This window comes from Meleagris gallopavo, chromosome 4 (genome assembly GCF_905368555.1).
Source record: "Meleagris gallopavo chromosome 4, MGAL_WU_HG_1.1, whole genome shotgun sequence".
Classification (NCBI taxonomy): domain Eukaryota; kingdom Metazoa; phylum Chordata; class Aves; order Galliformes; family Phasianidae; genus Meleagris; species Meleagris gallopavo.
Genome location: NC_139407.1, coordinates 49,977,297 through 50,000,678, shown reverse-complemented (window position 1 = coordinate 50,000,678; position 23,382 = coordinate 49,977,297). Strand labels below are relative to the sequence as shown.

General features: G+C 35.1%; 1 protein-coding gene across 5 annotated transcripts; it reads left to right on the top strand.

The window, feature by feature from the left end:
• Positions 1 to 1,112: 1,112 nt before the first annotated feature.
• On the top strand, positions 1,113 to 22,999 carry DTHD1 (death domain containing 1). 5 transcript variants are annotated; one of them, XR_014883174.1, is made up of 11 exons: positions 1,149 to 2,660; positions 4,393 to 5,164; positions 5,642 to 5,972; positions 6,441 to 6,620; positions 7,487 to 7,731; positions 8,665 to 8,826; positions 9,395 to 9,684; positions 10,985 to 11,229; positions 16,656 to 16,713; positions 17,259 to 17,598; positions 18,084 to 22,999. XR_014883174.1 is itself a non-coding variant. In XM_085223336.1 (10 exons), exons 1-10 carry the CDS (start codon positions 2,381 to 2,383, stop codon positions 17,546 to 17,548), a joined length of 2,853 nt encoding a protein of 950 aa, XP_085079462.1. In that variant the 5' UTR covers positions 1,149 to 2,380; the 3' UTR covers positions 17,549 to 22,999. The 5 variants fall into 5 exon arrangements, 4 of the variants coding, with proteins under 4 accessions (XP_085079463.1, XP_085079465.1, XP_085079464.1 ...); XM_085223336.1 differs by having other exon boundaries at positions 17,259 to 22,999; XM_085223337.1 differs by lacking the exons at positions 16,656 to 16,713; positions 17,259 to 17,598; positions 18,084 to 22,999 and adding an exon at positions 11,326 to 11,736 and having other exon boundaries at positions 1,113 to 2,660.
• The last annotated feature ends 383 nt before the right edge of the window (positions 23,000 to 23,382 follow it).

Sequence of the window (23,382 nt, the reverse complement as noted above, 5' to 3'; positions counted from 1 at the left end):
TTTTTTCTCATAGGTTTGATATTGTTTCTTCAACTATACATTAAAAACTGAAAATAGTGTCTCTTCTCCTATCGAATGTATTTTAGGAAATGTACTTTCTAAACTAATTTATCTCCTCATTCAAATATGCACAGACAATTTACACAGTTAGCATGTATTAACCGCAGCAGGAGTTATTATAATTTTTGACTCATCAAAACAGTTTGCTTATGGCAAGGAGCATACATCTACATCAGGTCCTGTCATACCTTCTTAAATTGTATTTATAAAAATGTGTTGTAGCAGTAGCTTCTAGAAATCTCTGCAAGATTTGATGAGTAGTCATATTCTCTAACAGGGACATTTATTATTATCTATTTCAAACAAAAATGTCACTTCTTCAAAATCAGATCTTATTTTACCATTATTCAAACTAATTTTTTTTTTTTTTCAGAACTCATATCTGCACATCATTAATTCATTAAAATATTCTGAAATATTCAAAGCAAATACATACATTGGAAAAGATGTAGATCTATTAAATCTATATTATAGCCAGAGCAATAATATAGAATTGTACAAGGAAGATGGTGTACGCAATAGTACATGGTAAATATATAATAAAGCATTTTTGCCCCTCTTCTTTTATTTTTTTTACAAATTCCAAAATTTTTGAGTGGGAAGATTAGATTTTTCACTCATATGTGAAAGTATATGCTATTTTCAGAGTTCCCTTTTTCCTAGGAATAACTTAGAAAAATGTAGTGATGTTGGATCAAAGACAAATAGGTTAGTGATTCATGTAACTTCTTGTTTTAGCTGTGTAGTACATTTTCAGTGTGATCAAGCAAACTATAATGAGTCAAAAGGAAATTTCCTTTTGAATATAATAATTACAGCTGATTTCAGCCCACTCATTTGATTAAAGACACTCAGTATCTTTCATTGTTATTTTTAACATTTTTACAGTGCTTTACACTTTCAAAGCACTCTGTTGACATTACCTGATTAGCCCTCATAATGTTCATACACTGTTTTAAGTGTTTTTATCTCCCAGTCCCATTGTAATTGCTATTAAAATCTGCATTAATTGTATTTATAGTGGGCCATTAAAATGAACGTTTAGTAAGAAGGTCTCATTACCAAGAATTTGTATAGTGTATTTCTTAAACTGTAAAATATTTTGGTGTATGTGACACTTCAGATTTAGACCAGTGCTGAAGTCTTCCTAGAAGGAAGGATTTCTAGCCAGTCTGTAGCACAACGCCAACTTGTGTTCGTGTTCCTCCACTTCTTTTCATTATCAGTCTGGGGAAAGTTTTCTTTCTCAACAAGCTGGGTGGAATGAAATCAGTGCAAATAGTGCCATTAGGATACCACCTATAAAGTCAATGAACAAGCAGCATAGGAGTCCTGATGGCAAAGCTTCTTCCAGGAGCATGTGGTCGTGAGACCCTGGGAAAGCAGAGCTGCTAGCTTTTGTTGGGTACTTAAGGACTGCCCTTTTGTTGTTAAGTTTATTGGCTTGTTTTTGTTTTTTTTCCCCATGAATAACCTACAGTCAGTTCTTGACATTACAATTAAGTTTAGCAAGCTTACATTTTTAAGTTTGTTTCTCAGCTTCCAAAATATCATACAAAACTTCAGCCAGTAGTTGTTTGATCTAGCTATTTGTCCTTTTGTTTTTCAAAACATTTCTTCCTCTGTTATGTAAATACAATCCAGAAAACACTTAATATTTCTTCACTTGTCTATTTTTTTTAATTGCTACACACAAAATCATATTTGTAAATCCTTGTATTTCTGAAACCTGTGTATAACAATAATGCATCACCTAGCACATGTGATACATTGGACCTGTCCCACCTAACATGGTGTCTCTGAACAACAAACAAAATACAGTCTTTTGAAAATGCTTTTAAGTGATCTACAGCGTTTAATACTAGTTCACTATGAAAAGTTGCAATTTAAATACTTCTTGATGGCAGTAATTGTATAGTTACAGACTCATAGTTAGGGCTTGATTTCATAGGCACTAGTCATGTACAGCATTGAATTTAGAAATTGCTCAGAGCTCCTGAAATGTCTTTCACTTAACTGGGCTATGTAACCTCCCTACCTATGTTCTTAAATGTGTGTGCTCTACATTGGCACCTCTTGGAAATTCTTGCCCTTAGTCACACCTGAGCCACTCCTTTTTGTCACCTAGTAACTTTCTAATAGTCAACATCAACCCAGTTTCTGAGCTAGAGCTTAATTTTTGCAGTGCCGGTAGAATACAGTATTTTTTTATATTCTGGTTAAGTTACAAATAGTAAACAGCATTGCCTGAACAAAGGACAACATCTTTTGAAAGTGTTTGAACAGAAGGAAAATTGTAGTAGTACATTCTGAAAATAAAATGGAAATAGCAGAAAGTAAGATTACACCTTCTGCTGACAAATCAGGAAAACTCCTGCAAAAAATCTGGCACCTGAACTTTCTAGCAAGAGAATTGCTGCTGAAACAAGCTCTGGATAATGAAGAGATAGTGGAGTATGTGCAACAACTGATCTCTTCAACAGAAGAGCTGAGTGGATCTCTCAGTCAACAGCTGGAGAACATTACAGAAAAGCTTCAAGACACTTTCCACTTGCTGAGAACTCTTCTTGACAAACACAAGGAACTGACTGCTAGTCCAGGCAAGTATATGGAGAAGCTACCCTGTGAAAGGAATAACTGGGTGTACTGGATAACAATTTCTGCTGTGTGATGGTACTGGGGAGATTTTAATTTTCATTTGTTAGTATTTCAGCATTTGGCCATTCATTAGAACAAAGGAATTAATATTTCAAATATTAAATCACTAACTATTTTGTGAGACTCAATATAAGACTCATAATTCTCACTATATGAGAATAATATATGTATATAATTAAATAATCCGTTCTTTTACTGTTTTATGTACACCACAGTGCAGTGGATTGACATTGGCTAGATGCCTGACACCCACTCAGCCACTCTCCATTCTCCAGCAGGACAGGAGGAGAAAACGTGAAAGAGAAATGTTGAGATAAAAACAGGGAGATCGCTTACCATCCCAAGCTAAATATAGTCAAGATCCAAGAATAATTGTTTTGAAACTGAAAAAGTATTGCAAAGAAATAATTTTTAGACTGGGATCAACCAGTCTAAAACCAGTCTTTTTTCATCAACCAATGAAAAAATTATCCGAAACTGTACTCTTTGTAGTTTTAAATTATTCAGGTGTTGATAGAACTGAAAGTGAAAGGTCTATCTAAATCACATAATAACACAGCTATGAAATTCTTACTCCATACAATTATTTCCTTGAAAACTTTGAGATATCAATTTACTTCATATGACACTATTGAATAAAGTGAATGAGATCAGTGTTTTCCCCTAAGATTTGTATCAAACCCTTTCTATTTTCCTCCCTGTATCGCATTCTCTATTATGAGTCAAGAGCACACTACATCATGTTCCATCTATACAGTTTTCTTATTTGTATTGACTTTCACTGGATTTAACCTGAGAAACAAAGCTTTCCAAAATCTCATGCAGAAAACAGAAATAAGCAAGAATTTCTCCCAGAGCTTTGCGGTGCACTTAACTAATGAAGACAGTTTCAGATATAAGCAGATTGACAATGTAAGCTGAGGAGAGAGCTGAAAGTAATAAAGATGAATCGTTGGAGAGAATACTTGGAATGATTTCTAAGAAGAGGTGTAAGATAAGACAAATGAGGGTTGATAAATGTTTACATTAAAGACAGAATATTAAGTGAATGCTGGAAGATGATTGGTTTTGCTGCCCACTTCTTCAGCAAGAACTTCCACCATTCCTATAACTGGATGCTACAGTACTGTATATGTGTATATAATTTATATTATCTTGTGTTCCTCGCAAAAAGTAAAGCATGTTTCATACTGAGACCATGTAAAACAGCTTTGTTGAAGCCCCATATACCACCGTCTTGCACAGTTCAAGTTTAGGAAATATATGTAATTAATGCTCAGTTTTCAAACTGTTTCCAAGTTGATTAGACTACTGTTTACCAATTTCCTGCTTTTGATTAGGCTACTGTTTATCAATTTCCTACTTTAGGTTGACTATCATTGAGAGTTTAGCAATTGTCTGTCTGATCAATAAAATGGAGTTCATTAGATTTGCCTCAGAAGTATTTGGAAAATTAGACTTGAACTTGTTTGTATTCAGTTCTTCAGAAATTCACTCAGACTGAATAGCAATAAATGTGAAAACATTAAATGGAAGCCAGAAAATGTATTCTTCTTCATATGTTGCATGGCATCTTGGAATTAGGTGGAATTCACTAACTACATGTGTAAGTTTTTACCTTTTTATAGCTTTCATAGCAAAATTCACTTGGTTACCTACTTTTTTTTCCCTCAGAATATCATGATGTTATAGATTGTCTGCAGAAAATGAAGGACAACTTGACAAATACAGTTTCACACCTTCAAGAAGCCAAAAATAAACTTCGTGCAGCTAGCTACCAACAAGATGATTTTTCTCAGATCCAGGCTGCTCAAAATGCTTTTGTAGAAACTAGAGTATGTTATTTTGAAAGAGAAGCAAAGCAATCTGTGCAGGCATCCTCTAGTTCCAGCCAGAGAAACCAACGAACTCCTTCCTCAAGCAAGATAGAAAGTCAGAACATTAATCAAGCTCAGCCATGTGAAATTAAAACTGTGAAAAAAGAAACTGTTGCATCATTAGCTGAAAATATATCTGTCAGAGAACAGGAAGTTCACAGAGAACCTCCAACAACGAAAGAAGATGGTGAATACAGAGTGCTAACAACATCTATTTCAGAGAAAATAGATAATAATGGAAAAGACAAAACTCACAGAGATGGCTCTTCTCCTGAAAAATATCCAGAACTGACTTGTCAAGACGATCTTATGGGCAGTGGAGAAAGTATTTCATCTCGGTCATTAACGAATACTCATGACAGAACTGTCAAAAATCTTTCTGAACAGGAGAAAGAACTGAAGTTGACAGAGCAAATGGAAGACAATAAAAAGGAAAAAAAATATGATATGTATAGGAATGATCTAATTACTGTCACATCTTCAGCACAAACCGGTGATCTTAATGCTGTGATTTCTTCAGTGAATGATTCAGAAGATGTGCAAAAATATAGGCACTGGTCAAACAAGGAGTAAGCACGCTCTCATTTTTTGTAGGAACACGTTTACATAGATACTGTTTATTTGAATACCTATTAACATCTGTGGATCCACAAGCTCAGTATGCACAGGCTGAGTGGCCCATGGTCATGCACATAGCAGTTTACAATTTAATCATGCATAGTGAGGATGTTCAGTTTGGTCTAAATCAAACTGAAACTATTTGCTTATGTTGATTTTTATTATAGCAGAGAGGGACTGAGTCACAGTCAGTAAAACCAATACTTCCAAAATCTTTTAGAATTTAGTGGAAAAGAAAAAAAACTTAGTTGAAAATTGCTCTAAAAGAAGCTCAACATGAAAATTTTCATATACATATGTTTTCATGAATGATCTGCCTATACTCTAACATAGTTAATGATTATAGTAATATATGTAATTAGAAATGCAAGATATCATGAAACCCAAAACACAAAAAATAATAAATATACTTTTTTTTTTTCCTCCAGATTTGTAATGGAACAGAGTGGTAGGAGTGAACATAAAGTAGTTTGCTTTATTAAAGCCCCTGCAACTGCCCTGGAGAATCTGACTTGTACAATAGTCAATGACACAAGTTCCTTGGTGGTGGATGATTTTGAGGAGCTGATCAGCAATGTTGTCAGTGTTGAATGCTCTGATTATGATAAAACTATCCCTTTTCCTATTAACATTGCAATCCCATTTACTTCACGCTTCAGAGGAAATTATCGGGAGATTAAAGTGAAGGTGACAGACATGAACTTTCAATCAAATTACTTAACTCCCATTTCTCTGGAAGGATACCACGGAAACCACAAGGTTGGTAACCTGTTTTCTAAACAGTTAACTGAACTACTGGCTGAGTAGTCACTGGTGATTTTTGTAAATAGATGTAATATGTACCATTCTTTGTTAAAAGTAAAAACCTAAGGGGAATTATTTTGCATTCAGATCACAAAGAAGTAACGTATTTTTTGTTTATGAATCCAAACTCCATCTCAAAGAAACGCAGGATTTTTCTTTATTTTTTAACCACAGAAGTAATCATATTGTGCAAGACCCATCACCCAGCTGATGAGCTCATTTCCTCAGCCATATACCACAAAATGAATGACGTTAGAAGATGACTAGAAATCATCAGATAACTGGTCATGCCAATAATACTTTACTTAATTATGTTTCACATTTTGCTGTATAATTAATATTCCTCTCTCAAAATGCTAAACCACTGCAAAGCACAGCTTCCTTTCTCTCTGACGTACTCTACCCCACATTCTCTTTACACAGGAAACATTTGCGGAAGTGAAAGTTTATCAGCTGGGTGTTTTTTCTGTGTTGTCATGTTTAAAGAAAGAAACATTTACCGTTCCAACAGCAGGACTCTCACAAAACCTGAGCATGGATTCTAGGATCTCTTTCTATTACCCTTCGGAAACGTTCACTTCTCCAGCAACCATGATGTTAAAGGTGAGATGAAATAGGCAGTACTTATTCCTAGTCTCTGTGTTATCTGACCAGTTCTGAAGAAAAGACACAACTGTGTTAAAGGGCAACTTGTTCCATTATTAGATGTCTATGAAAAGTGGTGGCAATTCAACACCCTACATTCACAACAAGTGGTTTCTGTCGGCTTTGTTAAAACCACATGATACAGCCAGGAAGTAGTCAACACAGTATCTCCAGCTACAAAGAGCAACTGACCTTTGTCTGACGTGCTTCAGAGAAAAACAATTATTTTATGCAATGACGTAAGCATCAGCCCCTAACTTAAACAGTTTGGCCCAGTTTTTAAGTTAACGGAACAATTTTTTTCATCTGACCTTCATTTCTACCAGGCACTGCAACAGATTTTGTTAGCTCTTAGCGTTAGGCTGAGAATAATCTCAACATTTGCTTCAGTTATTCTTTGTGCCTCCCCACCCCCATAGCCACATTTATTCTGAGATACAACATATATTTCAGAGAAGTTAAAGTTAACATCATTAAAGAAATTGAAAATACTGAAAAATTATCAAACTCTGAGGAGGCTCAGGAGTTTTAAAACTTGAACACACAACAGGAACAAAACAAAACAATCACAGCATTTAAGTCAGTAAAAGTTCCTGCTATTTATTACATTCAGGCACTTAGCTGTGCATTGTATAAATTGCTAATACAATGCTAAGGTTGTTCTTTGGGTACAAAGAGGAGCCTACAGCCTTTCTGATAATCTCATCTAATTTCAAAAGTTAAACAAATTTATTTAAAAACAAACAAACAAACAAAGCCAACAAGCATGTAAGGAGACATTTATTCATTCACAAATTAATTGTACAATTGCTTTCTGTATTTAGATTCATCCAATTGAACCATCACTAATTTCCACACTGAAAGCAAGACACGACATGTACCTCTCAGTGGTATCTACCAGTGCACTGGTTTATGTCCACCATCCTTCAGCCCAACCATTTAACAACTCAGTCACCATTACTCTACCCTGTCCTCCAAACCCAGAAAAAAAAAGGCAGGAGGAGGAGACAGAGCAAGTGAGAGCCATTACTGCTACAGTAAAGAAGGTGGCTGCCGCATATCATCCTCGGTAAGAACAACTTCACAACAAATTCAACATAAGAAGAACACCGGATGTAATTAATTTTAACAGACATTAATAATTTTTTAACTTGATGACTTGCCTTGTGAATCGAGCCTGCTACAGCAAAAAATATTGTTAGAAATACTAGAGCAGATCCACACTCTTCTTATGCTATAACTTCACCAAGAAAATCCATATAGCATGTTGATGTATAAATATCATTTGAGGTCATGGGGTTATTCACATCCAGTTTAAAAAATCTGCAAGAGAAAGTATGAGTGAGAGGAAAGTTATGGGCTTCTGTAAGAAAAAAAAAACACAACTTATATTTCATTCATTAGGCTAAGTTAGCTGGAGCATTTCACAATGCAGTTGCTTGATTCAAAGTGTATTATCAAAGTAATCACTTGAACTGAAGAGTATCTTCTCTTATTTTTTGGTTGAAAGAGGTAATGGAGAGCAGTCATGTCTTATTTTCTAACCCTCTTTGTGCCATAACATTTACTTACTGAATAACATTTGCTTGTGGAGGAAAAGGGGTTACCTTGTTTTACCCATTTCAGACACCTACTTCTAGAGAATCTAATACTCAATGGATGTCTCAAAAATAATCCATAGTGATTACTACATGATGTTAAATAATAGATTAAGCTAGATTGATTTAGATAGAAACCTTTTCCTTATTTTTTTCTTTCTGGAGACTTTTAAAATATAACAAATGGGAAAACTAAAAAAAAAAAAATCCTGATGATTTCTTAAAGATACATTCTTTATGTATGCTGGAGAAATTTCAGAAGGAGGTTTTCAACAAGGTGGATAAAGCCACAAGAGGCCACCAAAGAAAACAAGAGAAAGCAATTCTACAAATACAAGCCTGATGGTTCCTACAGGATATCTTTTTCTTTTTTTTTTAATTGTCATCATTTTGTGGCTTTTCAGGGCTATGACTGCCTCTTTGAGAAAGAATGGAGAGAGTTTCAGTGATACTTTCAAATTATTAGGTCACAGAAACAAAGATGAGTGGATGGTCTTCGATGATATTGTTATCCAGAATGCACAGAATGGTCTTGTGTCATTTGATCTAAACGAACATTTAGAAAGGTAATGTATGAAAAAATTAACACAAATTTTATTTACTAAAATATTTTCTTCCAAGTACATAAATCAATGGAAGTTAATAGATTTAAGAAATCATTCACTATGCATTATTAACTTGCCGGAATCTCTTTCATGCAATTCGTAGAATAAGATCATTTAGATTTGTTAGGCGTAATTACAGAAAGTATATTTTTTATAAATATTTTTTTCCATCTATGGGTTGTGCACAAAACTTGAGATAGGAAATACAGATACTAATCTTAAACTGACAGTGTGATTTTGGTCTCTAAATAAAAGACAAGAATATTTTTTGAAATTTCTTTTTAAAAAAATGTTCTCTTTCTTTAATTAAAAGAAATATCATATCTATTTTAATTCATAGATACGGAGCCAATATATTCTACAGAATCAGGCATGCTTTCTCCCTTTCATATGAAACAGTAATTAAAAGAGGCAGCAAAAATTGCATTAGAGAGAGTGAGCCTGTAGTTTTTTACATAACTAATACTTATCTGATGATGAAAAGATTTAAGATAAAGGTATTCACTTTCTTGTCTTTTTTAAAATACAGCTTTGTGGTCATTCGCCTTTCATTCCTCTTGGAAAACACTTATCTCCTCCTCTTTGCTCAGGCTCTGGAGGAAGCTGTTTGTAGCACAATGTCAAATGTGATACTGTATCGGAAAAGAGAAAACCCATATAAAATAATAGTTTTACTAACTGCATCCAAGGAATTGACCTGGGAAATTCAAAATCTCCATGAAGAAGGCTACTTTGGTCCCCCAGAACCTACACAGCAGTTTCCTTTAAGAGAAGGAGAGCAGATTCATTTTCAATTTAGAGGCAATATATTTGCTTCAGGTATGGTAATCAATTCATGTTTTTCAATGTACATTATTCAAAGTACATTATCAATCACCTCAGCTGTCCAAAAATACTGTATGTGAACATCAATAGATTGTAGTTAGTCACAGCTTACTTAGTTATTTCACTGTTTTGTAGCTTACGAATAGTAAGTGTACAGAACAGCATAAGCAACAACTCTGACAAATAAAATGTATTAGAATAACAACAAGCTGAGCGACATGGTTTGGGTCACAGTGCCTTGAGCAGAGCTGGTCAACAAGATGATTTTTAGAGATCTCTTCCAGCCTCTGCCATTCTGTGAAACCTGGTCCCTTGGAAGCAGCTGCTGTTTTCTCTTGTATTTCAGAAGGACAGGATTCCATCAATGGAATGATGGCTTTTTAAATTATAAAACTTTTGATAGCAATTAAACAGATTCTAAACAAAAGTAAACAGTCCAATATCTATTCTGTTAAAATTCACTTCAAGTGAGCAAAGTTTGACACTGAAATCCAGGGTGAAATAGTGCTTTCTGTGAGTTGCACTATAAACTGCAATGATGCAAGAGTTGCTGTATCATTTGCTCTAGCAGTCTGGAGCATTCAATGAACTGGCTTCCATCATTCAACAATTCACCTAAAAGAAGAGGTAAATATCAGAAAATTTTTTACCCCAAATTACACACAGTCCCTTCTGCCAGCTTTGCAAACACCTGTATTTGCCCCATAAATATTTTATATATCTGATACAATATTTGTCCATTGAAAACTCCATTCATACTAAAGAAATGATTATTCTCCCAAAAGAAAAGCCTCCAGATTGAAAGAACACCTGCTTATCTATGGCAAGAATAGTGTTACAGTTGTATCATGTCACACAGAATTACAAATCCTAAAAAGGAACACACCCCTCTGATCTCATTGCTGTTATAGATAGGCATACATCCATCCTGAACAATCATAAGTATATACTTCTATTCCCAACACAGTTTTATTTTTCTTTGTATTATATGTTTTGTCATCTTCCATGTTCCTTACTTTTCAACTTGTAGCACAGCCCTCATCACCTGTTCCTCATGCCAACATTTCAAAGGCTAGGAAAGCTAGTTGTTGTTAAGACACTCAAACTACCGAAGCAGGCAGGAATGTTTAAGCCTCAAATGTTCAATACAGAGTAGTAATAAAGACAAAGAACAACAGATTATTACATAATTAGTTCTATTTAAGTACCCTTAATGCATTATTTTTGACGCCACACATCCAAATACAATGTAAAAAACCAGTGTTCTGTTTGATTGTTTTTGCATGGTCTGCAGAAAATGGAAAAGATTTTGGAAGAGCTTACAGGCTGATTTTTCATTCACAAAGAAAGCCCAGACTAGAACTCCATATTAAAGAACTGGATGAGTTTGGTAACCACAGCTCCCCTCACTACAAAGGAACTGCAGTGTTTTACAAAATTACCAGAGGGATGATAACCAAGGAATGGAAACAGCCCTTGCCACACAGTAATTATCAACACCAGTCTCCACTGTGCAAATTACCACTGACATTACCAAAGGTGAGTTTCTCAAGTGATGACATTACAAATCTTTCCCTTTCTCCCTTACACATATTTGTTAAACAGAAGGATCTTGATACAATTTTTCCACTACAGATAACCTCAGGAGTCACCAATGGAGCAGTTCTGATCCATCAGCAATGCATAAACACTCTTAGAAATTTTCTTAGCAGATGGGGAACTCTCATCAAACCATCAGCAGAAAAGAAAAAAAGTGTACTTAGCAGAACTTTTTCACACTTTTGGCCTCCCCAGCTGCTATGACCACGAGAAATTTTAACTTAAGTTTCAGTTAAGTCTCTCTGTATCCCTGTTTTGGGAGCATAAAATTGCAAGTTGTAGGAGCATAAATGGTCCATGAAACCTGTTTTTCTCCCATCACCCGATTTTCCTGTGATCTTTGATAAGTAATACAGCCATGTGGGCAACTGTCTCCAGCACTGGTGAAAGTCATTCTTGCATAAAGTAACATTTAATATTATTAAATCAAATTGCAATCTTTTCAAAGTCTAGTTATCAGCACCCTTCATTGTACAGAATGCTGCCATTAGACTACTGCTATCAAATTTGCATACATTTTAATCTCAGAATCTGCAGGTAGCACACGGTCTGAATCTCAGGTGTCATAGAGTTCCACTCCTCCTTTTTGAATTTAGTTTAGTTCAATCTCCTCAAATTATCATCTGCAAATACATTTTCTATTCCATAAGCATACCTCTTGATTTCTCTCTCATCTCTATTCACCCAAATAAAAATTAATAACAGTAAAATGCAGAAAGGTCTCTTTTAGTGACAAATTCCATATAAAATGTAAATTGAGGGGTGGAAGAAGGTGAGGGAAATCATTTACTTTCATTCTCTTTGCTTTTCCACAGAACACACCATGTAATCACAGAAAGGGAAATACAAACTCTTGAGGTTCCAGTGGGGAAGATCACAAACAAGCAAAAACTGAAACCCACAAAGGAACAACAACTAAACAGCAACAGCCTAGGCATCAGTCAGTTTTCTTCTACCCACTAGCTTCTCTTCAATCCCATTTTTATTCTTAACCTTCCTTAGTAATAAAAACAAGATTTAGTGAATTGAACTGCATATGTATTAAACCACAAAGGTAATCATCAAGTGTTTCAGGTTAGTTTTGGTGTATATAGTCTAGTGCTATACATGTTAGTTCTTAAATGTCCAACTGAGACTTTTGAAATAAGCCATTTCTGAATACTTCTTCTCTCCTGATACTCAACAAAACCATTGAAGGTATCACTTCAATCAGTGTTGCAGTATCTTGCAAATATACTTTTTTTTTTTTCTGCTGGAGGTATATTTCAAAGGAGTAAAAATTTTCATTAAATGCACATATTAAACCAAAAATGAGATCAAAATGCTTGGAAGCATTTGCATATTGATAGCTTTTCCATTATTTGATTTATACTTCCTATTTTACACAAAATGAAATACCTCTCTGAAAAATGAATAGCATAGAAATAACATCTTCCTTTATATCATCTCAGCTCACAAAATTCCATACTGAACAAATTGATAGAAATTTTAAGATGACAAAGTATTGTATTTTGGCTATCTTACTGGCTGAAAAGTAGGAAAAACAGACTAGGAAAAAGTGGTTGCTTTCCTAAAGGGGTTATGATTACTAGTGAAGTCCCACACAGAACCCACACCGATTTGTGCTAATGTATTCATTAGAAAGTTCTGAATAGTTAAGCAGAACATTTACTGATCGCAAAAAATATTCAGAGCACTAAAGTTGTCAGTGAAGAATCACTGAATATAATGATAGTGAATGTCTAGAAAGTAAAACAGATAATTTTGATGTTAAAAAGTTTTTGGTGGTAGTGGAGGAATGTGGCTAATCTGATCAGAAACATGGATGGGTTCCAGGTAGAAAAACAATACATTAATGTCAATTCTTCAGGCGATTTTGATAGAAGTTGAAATGTTGTATATGCTTACAAATTATGGAGGAAGGGAACATGGAAAAGCTATAGATTGGTTTGTAGGTTACAAAAATGATGATTTTGGTAAGTGGCAGGTGTAACTAGTGGTAAAAAAGAACGTATTTTTTACATGCAAAATAATCAAAGGATGAATTCATTTTCACAGGATAATGCAGCAGTTAAAAATTAGCTTAAGGAAGGAACTGGCTGGAAGAGCCATATGTTAAACATAATGATCCTGTTTGCATGGAATACTAAGGAAAAAAAAAGGAAATTCTAATTACTTAGCATATCTTATTATCCTAAAATTGTTAGCATGGAATAAAGTAATGACAACAAAGCTGACATAGGTACTGTATCCAACATTTACTACCCATGCTGTGATCAATAAATTTTAATTAGATGTATCATCACATTATGGTGTGCTTTCTAATGAATAAAGGAAGTAGAAGGAAATAGTCAAAACAGTCAAAACAGCAAAGACTATTCACATTTCTTCTGTTTGTTTGAGTTCATAGATACCTTTAACTAACAATTCCTGCTCATGGAGCTTTTGTTCTCTCAGCATTAGAAAGAGGTTTGACAAACAGGTTCAACACAAGGAAAATGCAGAGGATCAGGTTCTGATGTCAAGTATGTGTCTGCATATCAGTGATTTTCTACTGAGATTTCAAGGCAGTTTTATGACTGTAAAGCTGGACTAAAGAGTTTAAAAGGTTAATTTCTCCTTTTCTGTCAATCCTGTTTGATATGCAAGTAGAGTCTGTTCATGTCTGAAGGTCCATTTGCAGGGCACTTTAGTATTACTGACTGAAATCAGAGTGCTTTGCAGAAAGATAGTGGTGTAATCCATACAAGCATTATCAAATTACTATTCTGCTGAAGTTATGCCTAACTAATGACTGTCTAACAGCAAAATAGCATGTGATCCACTGCTTCAAAAAGGCAGCTGCTTAGCTAATTTTAAGGCCTTCCAGACTAGAAAAGTGCTTTGACCACTAACAGTATTTTACTTGCACTGTCAACAAGAACAGTGGGGCCATGTGCCAGTGCAGCTGAATCAGGGGTGAATTTAGCTCTTCACTATGGGTATTTAATCTTTAAAGGCAGATGTAATGTTTTTGGTCTAACACACAGAATACTATTGCACGATTACCAGACAATACTTGTCAATTCCTATCATTTTTACTACTGTTTTAACATTAGATAGCATAAAGTAGTTCAGATTAAAGTCAAACTACTGGTAATTGGGTTCATCTACAGTAATTCTGAAAATCTCATGCAGAGCTTTGAGGTTCTAAATTCTCATTAATGAATGAAAATAAGTTTAAGTATAAATGCATATTTAAAAGGAAGCCAAAGAAATCTCTGCCTTGGAAGAAAAACAATGCCCCCTTCTGGAGAGAGCTCCATTTACCTTTTATTTTAATGTCCTTTTCAATCGTTTTACTCTACCTTCACACAGTGCACGACAGAACTGCTGTAGAAGTACACAAGCCAAATAAAACTTAAATCTTCAGATGTGCAGAGCCCAGAACTGTTTTGCAGTGTGGGCAATGTGTGCTTTGAGCCTCCTGTGCACACTAGAATCCCCTCCCAAAACCACAGACCTCCTGAAAAGGTGAATCGATAACACAGTTATGGTTATTTTTACATTTTATATACTGCAACTGTTAAAGGTAATCAGCAGGATTATGGCTCAGTATGTCCAGCAGAAAAAGGAGAATAATAAGTTCAGTTTGAGTTTCATGATATTAATTCACAGATGGAAATGGAAAGCTCTGTGAATAAACCTCCAGCAAGTCTCACAGGGAAAGGCTAAACAGGCAGGTAATGCAATTGAATGTATGACAAAAGTACATGGCATTTTGGCACTAGAAGAGGAAAAGTACAGGTTTTAACAAAAGAGGAGCAGAATTTCACTTTTTACAAGTTAATCACTTGTGCTCTATGTTCTTGTACTTAATTTCTTCTTCTATATGGAGTAGGAAACAAGATAAGCCTCACAAGAGTTTCCCCTTTCTCAGTCATAAGGAAAAAGGACATTCTTTTCTAACTTTTCACTGTTAAGAGAAAGAAAGAAGAACTCTGCACATGGTGAAATTTTTCATTTGAATGATGGTGATCTTTAGTGATTTGTAATTAAAAGTTGAAATTTGTAAAATGAATACATACATCTGCAAACACAAAACAATTTCTAGAATTATCATATTCTTATTCACCAGAGAGATGGGATGCCATTCAGAGCCTCATGAATTTCAACAAATCCATGTGCAAGGCCTTGCAACTGGGTCAAGGCAACTGTCATTACCAGTATAAACTGGGGAATGAAAAGACTGAGCACAGAGCTGCAGAAAAAGACCTGTGGGTAATGGTGGATGACAAGCTGGATATGAGCCAGCAACATGCCCCTGCAGCCCAGAAAACCAACACCATATTCTGGGCTGCATTGAAGGGTGTGTGACCAACATCTCTAGGGAGGTGATCCTGCCCCTCTATTCTGCACTGATGAGGCCTCACCTGGAGTACTGCATCCAGATGTGGGGCCCTCAGTGCAGTAGAGACATGGACCTGCTGGAGCACATCCAGAGAAAGGCTACAAAAATGATCCATGGAATGGAACACCTCACCTATGGGCTGTTCAGCCTGGAGAAGAGAAGGCTCTGAGGTGATCTGATAGTGGTCTATCAGTATCTAAAAGGGAGCTATAAGAAAGAAGGGAACAGACTTTTTAGCAGTGTCTGTGGTGATAGAACAAGGGGAAATGGCTTCAAGCTCAGGGAAGGTAGATTTAGATTAGATATATGGAAAAAATCTTTTACAATGAGGGAGGTGAGGCACTGCAACAGGTTACCTAGTATTCTGCTTGATGTGCCATCCCTAGAGACTTTCAAGGTGAGACTGGATCAGACCCTGGGCAACCTGATCTAGCTGTGGTGTCCTTGTTCACTGCAGGGAAGTTGGACTAGATGGCCTTCAGAGGTCCCTTCCAGCTCTAAGGATTCTATGATTCTATGGTTATTGATTTCTGTAGGTATGCAGCATCTATTGTTATTTTCCTTGAAACAATATGATGTGCCCACAGTTACAATAAGTACACAAGTGTAAGAAGATAATGCAGCATTTGAAATTAGAGTCCATTTAGCGTAGTAAGATTCCATACAGATGTTCTATAACCCCAATTTCCTATGTACCCATCAGAATATAAAGCTACTGAAGAAACTTTTATAAAATTGCAGAAGTCAGACTTCTTAATAAGATACAATAGACATCCAGAGAGAACAGACATAATTGTATTATTTTAGTAGTTGTTTACTATCTATAGGAGATGATGGTGTTGCTTTGTTTTTAGCAGTGATAAAAATGCTCTACGTAGGTACGTCTTTTCTTCATTGCTGATGCGCTCTAACATATCCCCATATCCTTCACCTCAAGCTTTAGTCATTTCTTTCTTCAACACTTTTTCTTTGATAGCGTGAAAAGTCGATCAACCGTCCACAAAGCACAAAAAGAATTTTTTGTGATTCATCAGGTAAGAACACTTAGATAATGCTTTATCAATATAAATACTAATTAATTTAGCTATTTACTTTCTTAACTGACAGGATTTATTTCAGTTGTGACTGACATTTTTAAAATGCCATATTCAGGAAGTTTTATAAAAAGAGCAATTTGGTTACCAGGAGATGCATAAGCTCTTGTAAGGTGGCATTGGGTTGGGGTGCTTAAGCAGCATACAATTTTCTATATAATAAGATTCAGTTTGTAATGGAAAGCTCCAGTATAACAAATGTATCATTTATAGGAAATGCCTGGGCCTTTTTTTGCAATCTCCATGGTGTTCCAAGAGCTATAGATCACCACCAAATCTGCTTTTGACTAAGTCCACTTCATATCTCAGTGCAGTTACCAAAAATTATATCAGAAATAAGAAGTGATGATGTTTCCATTGTATTATAAAACAAGCCACATTTAGTTTGAGAGTTCACCCACAGAGACTGCAGCTCTAGAAAGCTTTTCAAAGGATTTACATAACAGGAGAGTAATGCAATTACTTCACTAATTTTTGCCCTTCAGAGGCCCTATGGGACAACTTGCTGTACTGGCTTGCAGAAGAGCTTGCAGAAGACAATACATCACTGAATGCTTTACGCTTGCCTGTTCGGCGGAGTGTGCTTCAGCTTGTTAGGCTGAAGTGCCCTGATAATTTAATACACCAGAACTATGAGCTTCTTTGCTGCTGGCAAAAGTCCCTTCCAAGGTCAGCTGACAAACAGCAGCTCTTGTCTCGCTATTTGCAGAAGAGTGGCAGAAGGGATCTTTCAGAAGAACTTCGTTTTAAGTGGGAAAACAAAGTGTTCACTTGACAGAATCAGTGGCAACTAAGCCCAATTTTTCTTCTTTCTTGTTGAGAAGTGTGAGTATTCCCTTGATATCTTCTGACAGCGACACTAGTCAGGAATCAGATCGTTCTTTTATTTGTCAATTTGAACTCTCTTTTCTAAAATAGAGTACAATAGCAATGCCTTTTCCTGCTAGGAGTGAACATTTCTCCTGTGGAAAAGTGAAATATTCACATAAAAATCTTATGCAGCATTCCATATATGTCCAGAAATAATAGCTATCAGATTCTTAAGTGAAAACAAAAATGGATCGGTATAAGGATCAGAGACAAGAAATTTCTTCTGTCTTCAAAGCTTTTAGTAATTATTACTGACTTTAATATTCTCAGTGAATGTTTATATCCTTGTGAATATCTGGAAGATTTCAGTATTGTCACACTATTTCCAGAAATTACCAGATCTGCTGCCTGAATACCATAGCATCATAGCAATGATTTAATGATTTGCTTGGTTGTTCTCTTTAGTTTTCTTTCTCTTTTTTTTTTTTTTTTTTTTTCAGGTGACCATCATATTTGGAAAAAGAACTATTTCTTCTTATATATTCTAAAATCGAATTTAATTGTATTCATCATATAGATCTCTTGTACTGAAGGTACAGATAATAACATAGGTGTGTTTATAACATTCTTTAGCTATGTATTTGAATACTTTAAAAAATAATTTCTGCAAAGTAATCTTAACCTAGTTTTTAAAAGTCAGAGAAATAGCAGGTTTGGCCTTTTATAACTATGTTTTTTTCTGAAATAGTATAAGGGTTACTTCAAAAGTAAGGCTTCCTATTTGGCCCACAATATCATAGACAGTTATTGGTGATACGACAGTAGTGGCTGAACCATCCTGCCAATATTCCATTACATTTTGTTGCCATGCAACAGATGGCAGCAGAGGGGCAGTCTGACAAAATGGCATCTGACATGGAAGTGTGTATGAAGCAAAGGTGTGTCACTGAATTCCTCCATGTGGAAAAAGTTGTACCCATTGACATTACATTCATCGACACTTGCAGAAAATTAGTGGAGATCAAACAGTAGATGTGAAAACAGTGAGACAGTGGGTGGTGTTTCAGCAGTGGCAACAGTGACATGAAAGATAAGCCACCAGGGTGGCAGACATACACCACAAAATGAAGAGCATCTCTATCAGCTTATGTGGGCAAATCAGTTAATAGTGGTGACTATTTTGGAAAATAGTGCTTTGTAACTGAGAAACTGCTCTCCTAGAGTTATTGTGAGCTCTATATCTGTTGTAGTTTCCATGGAAATAGATTAACAGTTATCCATCTAAACTTTATTAATATTTAAACTATTAAGAATTTCTGCAAATCTTGCTGACAAAACATAATTTTGATACACATTGTTAGTCTGGAGATTTTATTTTCAGGGGTCTCATATTTGTAATGTTTCCAAATCACTGTTATAAATGTGAAAATCACACTGCGGGAGAAAAGATAAAATGAAATAGTATTTATTCTTTTAATTATTCTAACCAGTAATGTCTCACCCTGAATATTTTAATTGTATGATAGAATATATGAGGCATCTTCACAATAAAATGATCATGCTTTCTTTTAATTTTTTTCCTTAAATGAAGATTTAGTAGCCTGGATTTTTTTAATTAGCAGAAAGTGTTATTGCACTTTCTTAGTGCACTGACATATTTTGTCCTTGGATCCTTTTTCACCAGTACCTTCTTTTTAGGAATTAATATTTTGCTGCAATTCCAACAGGTGCTGTCAGCATGTATCAAGCTTCAATCTATGAAGATATTACAAATAATACTGGAAATATCTCAAAAAATTGGACTTAAAAAGCGTTTCAAAACATCTGCTATCATTCTGCCACAAGATGGCCTATGTGTCTAACAAAACCTATAACTGTATCTCACATGTTGGAAAAAAATGAGAGTAAAATACAAAAAACTAAAAGTCATCTATAAAGAAATGAATACCCCGCTGTGCCATATAGTATCATTAGAGTGAGAGCAAAATAGCAACTATGGAAATCAACATTATTTCTCCAATTCTCAATGTTACAGTCAATATTTTAGCTGTATTAAACCTATGTGCAGCATAATTAAAATACAGTTTTTAACTTTTTTTTTTTTTAATGATCACATAAACAAACATTTATATTATGCCTGGTTGCTTCCTCCTCTTCCCTCCGACAGAAAGAAACACCCTCTTTCACCAGTTCTCTCTCAACCCAGTGGCTTTAGGCAGGAAGAGAGAATATAGGAAACGTATAATTTCATGCTAGGCATTAACATTCCCACAGTGATGCAATTTTTATTCCATTTTATGTCAGGAAAGAGTTTCTACACCTTCTACAGTACATAGCCTGTAAAGAAAATCTCAAACAAATCAGGTTTTAGTCCAAAACGTACTAGAACAGTCCAAGACATTCTAAAACAGAACAGTGACGTCAGTAGCAATTAGATTCTGAAATGTATTTCCTTATAATTGAAATAAATTCAACTCAAGTTCTAATGGAATCTAAGGTGACCTCACTGAAAAGGAAAGAGCACCTATCCTATGGAAGACTGCCTGACTATTCTGCTTCTTTCAAAACAGCGCATGCCATTCACAGGCCAATATGACTGAACTGCAGAAAATCCAGTTTCTTATCTAGCATCAAAGCTGTGATTTACATTTCACTCAATAGAACATTGTCTCTTAAATGAAATGTTTATCTCTGAGAAACACAGAACTGAGGGGAAAAAAATGTTGTAAAGAATGCAGTCTTTACAAAATGTCTGTAAAGAGACAAATCTGCTCTGTGCTATGTTTTTTATTGGGTGTAAAATATATGTGCGACTATGAGAAAACCCTGAGCTTTATTTCTTAGAATGAATGTGTTTCCTACTCCTGAGTGAAAGGTGATGCTGCAGACTTCAGCTAAACAGTGAAGGCAGACAAACAGAAAATAAGCTAAGACAGGAAGGGAGTTGATCATAAAGAACCTACCAATACAACTATAATTTGGCTGACTGAATATAAAAGCTGTTTGTTAAAATACTGAGTAGTTAAACAGAAAAGGAAGAAAGAAATGTCTATTTCTTTTCTAGCGCATTTACGGTGAGTTGCCAACTGTGTCCGAGACTGACAAAGTATAAAGGTATAAAGCAAACTTTGCATATTCAACATTTAAAATACAAATTATCTCTACTTGATGAAACAGGGCTCAGTAAGTAGAATCAGTAAGCTGCTGAACTCAACAGATGGGTTTAATTTAAAAAAATGAGATGGCATTTAATCAATATCCCATCCAAACTAATGCATGTAAAAGGCAGTTACTTTATCCTTTCATAAAAGCCTGGGAGGTACACTGTTTTCACAGAACAACTCTGTGTAACAAAGCCACTGTGAAGCAAAGGATCTTTAGAAGCTGTTCCCAAGAAAAGGAGCAGGAGGCTCCTATGCAGAGCTCCATGCATGGCAGTCTCTGCAGAGCATCCAGCACCTCTAGGTTGCTCATGTCGGTGTGTTGGTCTTACCTGCAGTGAACTAAATTCCTGAAAATGTGAACATTCAATACCCTGGCAAAAAAATAGCCCAATTGAAATCACTCCTTATTTCCATATAAATCTACACTTTACCCTAAATCAGAACAAATTATTTGAGCATCTCGGGTGCATCTCAGAAAATGTGTCAATGGAAGAAAACCGTTATCCACTGTTCCTCTTGTTCTAAGCAGTACAGAGGCTTGATCTTATGTCTGAACCAAGAATACCAGGTATCAGCTTGTTCTGAGACTCCTTCAGTGTCCACTTTCATGAAGAAAACCTATATAATCCAGATTAAAAATGAATAATAATAATAGTAATGATAATTCCTCCAAATACCTGACTTGCTTTCTGAAACAGCCTGTATCATTACAAGATCCTGATAAAATGAAAATACTTCCTTTAATGTCTTTATGCTCCTTTAATGTCTTATTTTAATATGTTCTTTATAATGTTCTTATTTTAATAAGACATCAATATAAACGATCATTTATAATCTGACAATTTAAAGTGCTCACATTGTTAATATTGACTGATATTTTATATCAATTTTTTCATGTACTATTAGTGGTTAACAAAAAATGTAACAATTAGTAATCTAGTGTAATATTAGCATAATTTGCAAGAATAGAAAAGCAGTGTCTATGTTTCATCCTTTGTCCCTGGACAATGAGAGTATCATAAATATAAGAAAAACAATTGTCTTACAGAATGCAAATGTCAGATTTTGTCCTTATCTAAGGCTTAAGCAAAAGATTATCATTAGCCATCACTATTGCCAACAGATTCTTCGTAATAAAAAAAAAAAAAAAAAAAAGGTCATATTATTACTGGGATGTGTATTACTGCGTTATACTGAGCACATCTCCTAGGTGAAGGATTTTTTTCATAGGCATATATAAAACCTACATGCTCACTGACTTTATTGTCCATTAAGCATTTACTACTTCATTGTTTCTACCAAAGCCCCTTGTACTGCAGCTTCCCAAATGAAAAGATGAAGGATTTTCAACTTCTTAAAACATTCCAAATCCTTCAGCATGATTACAGACTATTTAGGAGTCCAGTTTTGATAGTATGATTTCCAGAAATGTTATCACCCATTTTAATTTTGTCCTTTGGTCAGATTATGGCCAGTGCAGAATAATTAAATTTGAGAATCTGAAATAGTTTAATAGAATTGGAAGGATCCCAGCTGGGATTTTTATCACATGCTAGCACTGTAATGCAAGTGCTGATTTAACCAGCAGGCGTCATAAAAGAGCTACAAAGTTGTTGTACCTCATACTTTTGAACCTGAAATCAAATCACCTTGTTACAGTAATAGAAGAGAAATTCCTGAAAAACTGTGCATTATTCACTTGTATCTTAGCCCCCTTCAGAGATGAAGGGATGCAAATTATTTAAGATGCAGACATACAATTAGAAATAGAAATACATTCCTCTAAGTGTTAACAGGAGTAAGATCCATGTAAGATCCATGCTCATGCATGAGGAGTAAGGAAAGAAGCAGAAAAAGTCTGAAGAGAGATATGTCTGAAAACATTTTGGAGTATTTAACTTCAAGATAGAAAATGTGGTAATTCTGTACTGAAGAAACTCATAACAATATCAGAAATATTTACTGCTGCATCATTATTTATCAGTATAATGCTAAAGGTAAATACAATCCCTACATATACTGAAGACCTGTTTCTAGGAGAGGCAGCACACTGTCAGCACGTGTCAAGAAGAGATTGAGACCACTTTTCATTGTGCATAGTTCTGCTCTTGTGTGTTAGACAAGAACGAACGTGAAATGCTGAATCCTCTTGCTGAGTCCATCTCCAGAGAGGAAAGAGCTAACAGAAACAGGAAAAGGAGAGATCTTGAAAGGGCACTGTAAAGTTTGTCTATCAAAAAGAAAAAAGGAAATCAGATGGTAAAATGATTTTCAGAACGCAGTTCCAAACATACACATTTTATACCGGGAATTAGAAGCATAGAACATCCTGAGTTGGAAGGATCAGTGTCCAACTCCTTGCTCTAAGACACAGGACTGCATAAAAATCAAATCATATTTCTAACAATGTTGTCCAAAAGCTTCTTGAATTCTGGCAGGATTTTTGGAATACTTTCCTAATTATCACAACCTATCAGCAGGATTAATAGGAGAAAATATATAAAACATTTTGAAATTCAGATTTTAAATTTCATGGAAGATTTTATAATAGGAATCTCCAGCAACAGAGCACCAAATTCACAAAAATAGGAATTCCGCGTTCATTTTTACGTTCCTGCATTACACAGGCATATAT